This window comes from Grammomys surdaster, unplaced genomic scaffold (genome assembly GCF_004785775.1).
Source record: "Grammomys surdaster isolate TR1022 unplaced genomic scaffold, NIH_TR_1.0 371, whole genome shotgun sequence".
Classification (NCBI taxonomy): domain Eukaryota; kingdom Metazoa; phylum Chordata; class Mammalia; order Rodentia; family Muridae; genus Grammomys; species Grammomys surdaster.
The window spans coordinates 1,647,845-1,658,484 of record NW_021604790.1 but is presented as its reverse complement, the minus strand read 5'-3'; the positions used below and the strand labels follow the sequence as shown (position 1 = coordinate 1,658,484).

At 45.8% G+C, this 10,640-nt stretch overlaps 1 protein-coding gene and 1 non-coding gene across 2 annotated transcripts in view; one reads left to right on the top strand and one right to left on the bottom strand.

Annotated features, from left to right (window-relative positions):
• Positions 1–1,481: 1,481 nt before the first annotated feature.
• Positions 1,482–1,672, bottom strand: LOC114632214. Its single transcript, XR_003713056.1, has one exon. It is a non-coding gene; the product is annotated as a U2 spliceosomal RNA (small nuclear RNA).
• Positions 1,673–8,254: 6,582 nt separating this feature from the next.
• LOC114632151 (activating signal cointegrator 1 complex subunit 2 homolog) overlaps positions 8,255–10,640 on the top strand; it is a 4,188-nt gene continuing 1,802 nt past the window's right edge. The window contains exons 1-2 of the mRNA XM_028780644.1: positions 8,255–8,344; positions 10,507–10,605. Of these exons, the coding sequence (XP_028636477.1) occupies positions 8,255–8,344; positions 10,507–10,605 (189 nt within the window). The remainder of the gene's footprint in view (positions 8,345–10,506; positions 10,606–10,640) is intronic.

Below are 10,640 nucleotides of genomic sequence, written 5' to 3'. Positions count from 1 at the left end.
CATAAATAAAATAAATAAATAAATCTTTGAAGAAAGAGGTCCCTTAAAAAAAAAAAAAAAAAAAAAAATATGGGCGGGATGGGGTTCTGCTGGCCATCTCCCCCAACCCTCACCCCCAGCCCCCCCCCTTTTTTTTGAAATTGACCTCTTGAGGGTAACTCTGAAAGACACTCCTTGTGGTCACAATGACCTGTCCTTGAGCTGTAGGAGCAGGCATATCTATGTATTCTGAATTGGAACACTGCGGGTCAACAGAGCTTTGTAGACGGCAGGTGCATGTATTTAGATGGGGATGCAGCCCACATTTGGGGCAAAGCCTCCATGAGTAGCCAACAGTCTGAGGTGGGTTCAGCTCCAAAAGCAATCCTTTCTAGGGCGCCCCACACTAATATTCTTCATTTCTGTGGTTCAGTAGGCGCCCTTTCCTTACCTGGCCCCTCCCTGACAGAGTTTCTCTGTCTAATAAGAGCCTGTCCTGGACTGGCTCTGTAGACCAGGCTGGCCTCAAACTCACAGAGATCCACCTGTCTCTGCCTCACAAGTGCTGAGATTAAAGGCTTGTGCCACCTCCTTCTTGTTTTTGCCAAAAGTTGAAGAATTCAAAAGTTTTTTGATGTCTAGTATTTTAGATTCATTTAATATCTCTTCACTCTCATTGCTTAAGAAGCGTAGAAACCCATTGGAGTTTGAAATCAAGAAACATTTTTTTCTTTTTTCAAAGATTTATTTATGTTATGTATGTGAGTACACTGTCGCTATCTTCAGACACACCAAAAGAAAGCATCAGACCCATTACAGATGTTGTGAGCCACCTTGTGGTTGCGGGGAATTTAACTCAGGACCTGTGGAAGAGCAAGCAGTATTCTTAACCGCTGAGCCCGCAGTCCAGCCCACCTTTTTTTCTCTACCTTAGAATAAAACAAATGTGTACACTATAATAAAGAATTTAGCCGGGCAGTGGTGTTGCACGCCTTTAATCCCAGCACTTGGGAGGCAGAGGCAGGCGGATTTCTGAGTTCGAGGCCAGCCTGGTCTACAGAGTGAGTTCCAGGACAGCCGGGGCTATACAGAAAAACCCTGTCTCCCAAAACCAAAAAAAAAAAAAAAGGTTGCATCGGATCTCATTACAGACGGTTGTGAGCCATCATGTGGTTGCTGGGAGAACTCTGGCACCTCTGGAAAAGCAATTAGTGCTTTTAACCGCTGAGCCATCTCTCCATCCCTAAGGCTTCTAAGATTTAAATTTTCACTGCACATAAAACAGTATGTCCACACCCTACTTTTTTAACACAAGAAAAAGATAGTATCTATAAGCTTCTAACCAACTCCTTATTTTGTTAAGAATGACATCAGTAAAGTTTAAGAGGAAGAGGTAAAATGTTACAAGAAAACAGCTTACTAACTAAAAGTAAGAACTAATAAGATAAACAACCTTGAGCTGAAGCTAATTCTTTCCTTGAAACAAACATTAGAAACCCCCGTGGGGGTACACCGTTCCTGGAGGTACTGCAATACCAGGTCGATGCGTGGAGTGGACGGAGCAAGCTCCTATTCCAACTCCTACTTCCAAAAATCCATTTAATATATTGTCCTCGGATAGAGGACGTATCAGATATTAAACTGATAAGAACAGATACTACACTTGATCTTAGCCAAAAGGCCGAGAAGCGATACCGGATGCTACTGCCATGGCCGGTGCGGTTCTCTCATTGTACCACTTTAACTTGTGGTGAGGTCCAGCGTGACTCTGTCTCCCTCCTGTGCTCCCCCACCTCCTCCAAGATAAGCGCTGGACTCTGCTACAAACGTCTTGAGCCCTTCAGGTTTCACAAGAAACTTTACATGCGTGAGAGATCCCCTACATTTCTCTCCCAGAGAAGAATGGTCTCCAGCCTATTTGCATGCTCCGCCCTGCCGCGGGGGAGTGGCCGCTGAGCGCAGACTCCACCCCGGAGCGGCCCTGAGGGAGCCGCTGGAGACTTCCTCTTTTGCTACAGGACAAAGCAGAAGGCGATTTAATGGGCTTCTGGGACGCCAGTGTACTACCCTTTCTCGAAGACAACGTGGTTGACGAACAATACACAGAAGCAAAGCCTAGACTTTATTATAGTTAAGTAGTTAATTTATAGGCAGGATTTCTTAACATAGCCCTGCCTGACTTCAAACTTGGAATTCTCCTGCCTTGGCTTTCTGTTGGGATTATAGGTGTGTGCTCGCCTGGCATCTAAAAGCTTTTCATATGTTGAGAACCTTTTCTATGATGTGGGTTGGGTGCTTTTGTTTTCCTTCTTTTCTTTTTTCTTCTTGATACAGTGTTCTGGAACTCAAAGTGTAGTTCATGTTATGGGGCATTCGCTAGAGAAGACTGCTTGAACATGGGTTTAAGTTTAAGCCAATAGAAAGCAGGCGAGCAACTACACAGGGTGTTCAGGATTCCAGCCTTTCTCAGGATGTGCTTTTACGCACAAAAAACATGTTCTGGGTTGGCATACTTCAGTTAAAAAGAACAGTTAGCCAGAAACGAAACTATAGAAGCCAAAAAAGAAAGATTAGTACATTTAGAGACTACAGACTTTGAAGGATTAGGCCTTTGTTTTAGTTTAGGCAACTGATGGTATATGCTGAGTTTTACAGCCTGAATGGTACTTCCATCATGGAGTCAGTCTAGGGAACTTCTAAGGTCTGGTGCCCTGTTATAGTCCGTACTTAACTTGAAATCATCCTCCCTCAGCATCTTGAGTGCTGGGATTATAAACTTGAACCTTTATTCCTTGATTTTGTTTTTTGTTTGTTTGTTTTTTGAGGTAAGATTTCTCTGTGTAGCCCTGGCTGTCCTGGAACTCAGAGATCCATTTGTGTCTGCCTCCAAATGCTGGAGTTAACAAGTGTGTCACCATGCCAGGCTGTGGATTTGGGGTGTGTGTGTGTGTGTGTGTGTGTGAGAGAGAGAGAGAGAGAGAGAGAGAGAGAGAGAGAGAGAGAGAGACTGAGTATCCAATCTAACACTCTGCAGTCTGTCTAGCATCCCTGTCTTAATTTCATCAAAAGTCACAGGCAACACTATCAGTTAGACCCACATAATTACTTGGCCTTCTGGACCTCGGGATGGACTCCAAATTCCAAGAGAGGTGAAAATTTTCCTAGTTCGGGGATGGTCTTCCTAAGTGGTGGTGTATCAGGCAAGGATGCAGTGATGGAGCAGCAGGCTTGCGAGGTCTTACGAGCCTCAAGTCAGGGGACTCCCCCATAGTCTTTCAATGTACAAAGCTTCATCAGCCCTAACACCTTTCACTTCTACATGGCCCCAGTTCTGCCTTGTAAAAAGTCCAGCACCAGACCTTGGATCCTAATTCTGAGTTTAGACCAGGGAGTGATCTCCCTTTGCTTCTGCCCACAGAACCTGGGAGTTTCCTCTTATGTTCAGTCAGAGCTGTATCTGTGAGGCATAAATTGGCCTGTCTGGAATTCACAGATATCTGCCTTTACCTGCATTCTGGTGGTCCTCAAAACCCTTCCATGCTAGCTCAGTCTAACTATACAACCTCTCAGTCTTCTGAAGAGCCATTTCTGCACTTCCCCTTAGTTGAAAGACCTCTTCAAATCTGTAGGTTCCTCCAGCCTGTCCTACCTGCTCTTGTTTCTCAGTTCTTGCATGCTGGGGGTACTCCCCTTTCCTGTCCCAAGTCCCCACTTTTCTTTGCATCAGGCACTTGTCTTTTTTGGTCCTTTAAATTCTATGCATGGGGACTAAAGAGATGTCTCTGTGGCTAAGCGTATGCACTATGGGGCTGAAGAAATGTTTCAAATGTTAAGAGTGCTGGCTGCTTTTCCAGAGAACCCAGATTCAGTTGCCATCATGCACAAGGCAGCTCACAGCCGTCTAACTCCAGTTGCAGGAGATTCAATGCCTTCTGACTTCCACGGACACCTCACACACATGGTACACAGACAAATAAAGGCAAAATACCCTTATACATAAAATAAATTTTACAAAATTTACAAAATCTGTCTCCTTTTTATTCCCAAGAGCATCCAATTTTAATTTGGGAGTCCTTGGTTCAACCTCTGGCTGGGTTACTGTGTCATAGGACCAGGTGTCTGAGAGCCTTTAAGAGGTTCAAAGTGTAGACTTAGAGCCCCGCCTCCAACTCTCAGCTAACTTGCCGTGTAATCTTCGTTGAACTATTTCTCTGTCTTCCTAGGTTTTATTTGATGTAAAACTTGGGAGGCCGGACTAGTGGGCTCTAGGATTAGCCCAGTGCTCGCCTCCCAGAGCACCCAGTTTCCAATAAGCAAAGGGAGCTGTCCTTGGTGCTGAACCCTTGAGCTTTGTGAGCCTGGGTTAAGTTCTGTTCTCAACAAATCCTGGCTGTTCTCAACGCACCTAGAGCCTGCTGGGCTCTACACCGACCACAGAAGCCCAAGAAACTGAGTGAGGACGATGGCTCAGTGAGTAAAGTACTTGCCATGCAAGTAAGAAGACTGAAGTTCAAATCCCCAAACACCTACATCTGTTTATCTAAATCTCTGGGGCAAGGGATAGGATGTTCTGAAGAGATGCCTCCTTCTCCCCACAGTGCTTAAGGCCAGCTTGTGGTCATATGTATCACCTAAACATAAAGAGTTTTATAAAAATGTATTATTGTTTTAAAAATGTATTCTAGTTCTCCAGGAATAAGCTTAAAGGCCTGTTTTGGGGTCTGGGAAGATGGCTCAGAGGTTAAGAGAGCTGGCTGCTCTTCCAGAAGTCCTGAGTTTGCCGGGTGGTGGTGGCACACGCCTTTAATCCCAGCACTTGGGAGGCAGAGCAGGTGGATTTCTGAGTTCGAGGCCAGCCTGGTCTACAGAGTGAGTTCTAGGACAGCCATGGCTATACAGAGAAACTCTGTCTCAAAAAACAAAAACAAACAAACAAAAACCAAACAGAAGTCCTGAGTTCAATTCCCAGCAACCACATGGGGACTCATAATTATCTATAATGAGATCTGATGCCCTTTTCTGGGTTGCAGGCATACATGCAGGCAGACACTAAATAAACAAATATTTTTTTTAAAGCTATCTATAACTCTAGTCCTGGGGGATCTAATACCACCTTCTGGCTTCCTAGGGCACCAGGCATGCATGTGTGCACAAGTTTGCAGACAAAACACCCATATATGGCTAGGCAGTGGTGGTACTTGGATGGCAGAGGCAGGTGGATTTCTGAGTTTGAGGCTAGCCTGGTCTACAAAGTGAATTCCAGGACAGCCAGGCCTATATACAAAGAGATCCTGTCTCAAAAAACAAAACAACAAAACAAAAACCAGCCATATACATATAAGAAATATTGTTCTTATTAAAATTCATGTGTGTGGATGAGTGGGGAGCATGTATATGACACAGCACACACGTGGAGGTCAGAGGACAACTTAAGGGAGTCATTTCTCCTCTCCGTCTACCTCAGGCTGTCAGGCTTGCCTGTAAGTGCTTTCATTCACCAAATTATCTTGCCGATCCAACCATAGGTATTAAAAGAAGGATTTTAATTTTTTTCTTTCTTTTCTTTTTTTGGTTTTTCAAGACAGGGTTTCTCTGTATAGCCCTGGCTGTCCTGAAACTCACTCTGTAGACCAGGCTGGCCTCGAACTCAGAAATCTGCCTGCCTCTGCCTCCCAAGTGCTGGGATTAAAGGTGTGCGCCACCACCGCCCAGCTGATTTTAGTATTTCTATATCAGCTTTATCTTTTTGTTTTGGTTTGTTTTTATTTTTCCAGACAGAGTTTCTCTGTGTGTAACCCTGGCTGTCATTGAACTCACTTTATAGATTAGGCTGGTCTTGAACTTGCAGAGATCCACTTGCCTCTGCCTCCCAAATGCTGAAATTAAAGGTGTGTGCCACTATCACTCTGCCAGCTTTATCTTTTTTTTTTAAGATTTATTTATTATATATGAATACACTGTAGCTGTCTTCAGACACACCAGAAGAGGGCATCAGATCTCATTACAGATGGTTGTGAGCCACCATATGGTTGCTGGGATTTGAACTCAGGACCTCTGGAAGTGCAGTCAGTGCTCTTAACCACTGAGCCATCTCTCCAGCCCCCTGCCAGCTTTATCTTAATATTTTCTTTGGGTCTATTTTCTTCAGCTCATTTACTCTTTCAAGCTTTTCATATTCTGATTTGGTATAGATCCTACAGTTGGATTTATGCTGTGTGCAGGTGTGTGTGCAGGTATGCATGCAGGTGTGTGCAGGTATGCATGTGTGTGTGCAGGTGTGCATGCAGGTGTGTGTGCAGGTGTGCATGCAGGTAAGTGTGTGTGCAGGTGTGCATGCAAATGTGTGTGCAGGTGTGCATGCATGGAGAGGACAAAGGTCAGTCCTGGATGTTGTTTTTCAGGCATCACCCACCTTGTTATTTTTAATTTCTTATTGATCCTTTGTGAATTTCACTTCATGTACCCCAATCCCACTCCATCTCCTCACCCCTCCATCTCTGCCCTCCACCCTTTCAGCCTTCTCCCCAAAAGAAAAAAAAATCTCACCATGAAAGCTGTGGAGATCCCCCTCCTCCTCCTCACAGTGCTTAAGGCCAGCCTATGTCACATATGTCACCCAAACATAAAACGATTTTAGAAAAATGCATTCTTTTAAAAATATATTCTATTTCTCCAGGAATAAGCTTAAAAAACTGTGTTTTGGGGGGCTGGACAGTTTTTCTTGCAAATGATCATTGTAGGGAGTGATTGGTCTGCCTCTGGCTTCTGTTACACCGTCAATACTGGATCCTCACTGGGTTTCCTCCTGGATATCCTGATGTTGCCCTGTGTAGTGGAGATCTTACAGCTTTGATTCTGCAAGACCGGCCCCTTCACATGCTCTAGCAGGCTGTACATGGGGTAGATGTTGGAGTGAGCCAACTCAAAGCCCTGGATCTGGGTGTGGGTGGTAGCTGAGTTGGTCAGTCCACCAGCTCCCCAGTGTGAGGTAGATCTGAGGTAACTTGACTAGCATGCAAAGCACCAGTGACAAGTCTCATTTTTAGTTGTTGGTTTTTTGTTGTTGTTGTTTTTTTGTTTTCCCCGAGACAGGGTTTCTCTGTATAGCCCTGGCTGTCCTAGAACTCACTCTGTAGACCAGGCTGGCCTCGAACTCAGAAATCCGCCTGCTTCTGCCTCCCAAGTGCTGGGATTAAAGGTGTGTGCCACCACTGCCCAGCAACAAGTCTCATTTTCATCTTTCATATCTTATCACTTTAAAGTATCTAGTCATGCAGATGACTCCCCCCCAAACCCCTCGTGTGCTGGAGAGGGAATTATCACCCTTTTACTGAAGGACAAAGATCCAGCAAGACAAAGCACCCCTTCCGTTGAACATCCAAGCTGTGGCAGCTCTTCCGGCTTCTCACAGTGTCCCACTTTGAAAGCAGGCATTTCCCAGGGACATCAGTGGCCTTTACAGGGCAGGTCCTGAGACACTGAATGGCCTGCTCAAGTTCCCTCATCTTAGTTAATGACACAACTTGGGTTAAACTTGTGTCTGACACTAAAACTCCAGCTGATCCCACTACGGATGGCTGGAGTTGCCAGGCTATCTCACCCCCACCCTCCACAGAGCAGCTCAGTTGAGACTCTCTCTCTCTCTCTCTCTCTCTCTCTCTCTCCCTCCCTCCCTCCCTGTCTCTCTCTCTCTCTGTCACACACACACACACACACACACACACACACACACACACACAGAGTGAAGCTCAGTTGTGGTTCATATTTTTTTTTCATCTTAACTCAATCCAAACGGTTCCTGGAAGAACAGGGAGAGACACGACACAGGAGAGCACTGGGAAAGGTAATTCCAGACAGCTTGTGAGGAGGATGGGCCATTAGTGCGACTAATCAGATGCTACTGCCAGAAACCCCTCAGCCAATCTCTTGGGAGACACTAGAAGAGAGAAGTGCATACGTTTTATTGCCAAGTTGTCTCCAGGGCCCACTGAGACCCCAGGCAGAGGAAAGACTGTATCTTTTTTCCTCCTCAGGACTCTGGAGGACTTATAGGTGCTCCCCATGAGCCTTGGTAAGAATGGCCTCCACCTCCAACATTTCAGGGGGGCTGCCCAGTTGCCCTGACAGTGGCCACAGTGGCCACATTGTGAGGTGTCTGGGTAACAGGCAAGTGTAATTAGGGTGGGAGGCAACAGAAGCATTTGGGTGCAGTGCCATCATTTTGGGCTTTTCCTGCTCTCACACCCTGCTGGGATTTTTTTGTTACCACACCATCATGGGTAGTGCCTACCATTGGGAGGCTCGGCGTCGGCAGATGGCATTGGAACGGAGGAAGGGGCTGATGGCTCAGCAGCAACAAGAGCAGGTGCAGGAGAGGGGCTTGGTCCATCAGGGTCCATGGGCATCAGGGGTGGGAAAGGATGAAGGACTCCCTAGGAGTGGATTGCTAGCTTGTGATGCTGTCTGCTGGGGTAGGAGGCAAGCTAGCTCAGTTTTTCTGTCTTAGGCTGGTGGAAATGGGGATTCTAGCCAAGAGGGTGTTTGAAGAGGTCTCTCTCTGCTGCCTGGGTTGACTATGAACTTCTGGGATCAAAAGCTCCTCCTACCTCAGCCTCCAGTGACTGAGTCAGGGTCGTGTGTGTATGTCCGGAAAGCTGTGCTGTCTGATATTGCAGGCCTCAGCCTGTGTGCTACTGAATCCCTGCGACGTGGCTAGTGAGGATGAGGAGCTGGAGTTTATGTAAGTTTAATCCATGTATAAAATCAGAGTTCCCAGTTTACATATTGGGAAAAATTTCTAAGCATTTTCGGCATAACTTGGGCGATTCTTTTTCAACTGTATTTTCTTAGGGAGGGGAGCAAGGTCTCACTGTGTAGCCCTTTGTAGACCAGGCTAACCTAATAATCAAACTTCCTGACTCCATCTCCAAGTTCTGGGATTACAGGCATGTGCTATCCTGTCTGGCAGATCAAATGCTTTTTTATGTGAAAAAATTTTGAGTGACTTTTACCACATATAACTCTGGAGTTGGCCTGGAATTTACTATGTGGACCAGACTGGACTTGCACTCATTGAGATCTATCTCCCTCTGCTTGAGTACTGGGGTTAAAGGTGTATTTTACCATGCCTGAAAATGTATAGTGAAGATTTTTATACACATGTGTTTTGCATGCATGTGTGTTTATATACAACGTACTTGGTGCCAGGGGAGGAAGTTGGATCTCAAGACTGGTGTCATGGTTGTGAGCTGTCATATGGTGCTGGGAATTGAACCTCAGTTCCATGGAATAGCAGCCAATGGTGGTTTTTTTTTTTTTGTTTTGTTTTGTTTTGTTTTTTCGAGACAGGGTTTCTCTGTGTAGCCCTGGCTGTCCTGGAACTCACTTTGTAGACTAGGCTGGCCTCGAACTCAGAAATCCACCTGCTTCTGCCTCCCAAGTGCTGGGATTAAAGATGTGCGCCACCACTGTCCGACCACAGCCAGTGCTCTTAACTACTGATTCATCTCTCCAGCCCCCCCAGATTTACTTTTTGTATGTTTGTTTGTGTGCATGTGTGCTTGCACACCCTTAAGAGGACAAAAGAAGGTGTCAGACTCCTTGAAGCTGGAGTTTACTATGTAGACTATGTTGTGAGCTGCCTGATATGGGTGCTGGAAACTTTATGTGCTCCTCTGAAAGGACAGTAAACATTCTTCACTGATGAGCCATCTCTAAGCCCTAAGCTCAAATGCTTCTAATAAAAACTCAGTGTACCCGTGGCTGGAGAGATGACTCAGAGGTTGAGTGTGCACACTGCTCTTCCAGAGGACCTAGGTTCCCCTCCCAGCAGGACCTATGTATGTCCAGTTCCACAGGCAGCCGCACAACACACGCAACATACTCCCCCCACATACACATAATTAATAAGAATAAGAATAAGAATAGGGGCTGGAGAGAGAGAGCATGGTGGGGAAGAACACTGGCTATGCTTTCAGAGGACCCAGGTTTGATTCTTAGCACCCAAAGGGCGACCTCTAGCTTGTGGCAATCCTCCTGTCTCTACCTTCCAAGTTCTGGGATAGTAAGTGTGTCACCACATCCAGAAAACCTGTTTTAATATACTTAGTAAACTCTGGCTACTGAATAACAGGCAGTTGTGAACTGCTAATGTGGGTGGTGGGAATGCAGGTCCCCTGAAAGAGTAATGCATGCACTCGTAACTATGGAGCCATCTCTCCAGCCCCGGGAACTGCTCTTTATTCTCTGGCTTTAACATCTGCTTTCAACGCCTAGTTCCAACCTAGTAAATAGATGCTGAGACTAGGTCACTTCTTGGCCATGAGCTGAGTAAGACAGCACAGCAATTCAGAACCATGCCTTGGTTACTGTCTGGAGAATGGAAACAACCTAGGCCCTAGCTCCAGCCTCTAATTCAAAGGATAGAGACATTTCTGGCTGTCTACACTTCTCCCTTGCCCAGTTTATCTTGTAGGTAAATGATTGGGTAAGGAGAGATGATGTCACTTGGTGGGTGTTTCTTGCTAGGAAGCAAAAAAACAGGAAGAGAAGAAACAGCATTTTGAGAAAACATCTCAGCCACATCAGGATTCAAAAGGGCCCCAACAAGATTCAAAAGGACCCCAACAGGATTCAAAAGGGCCCCAACAGGATTCAAAAGG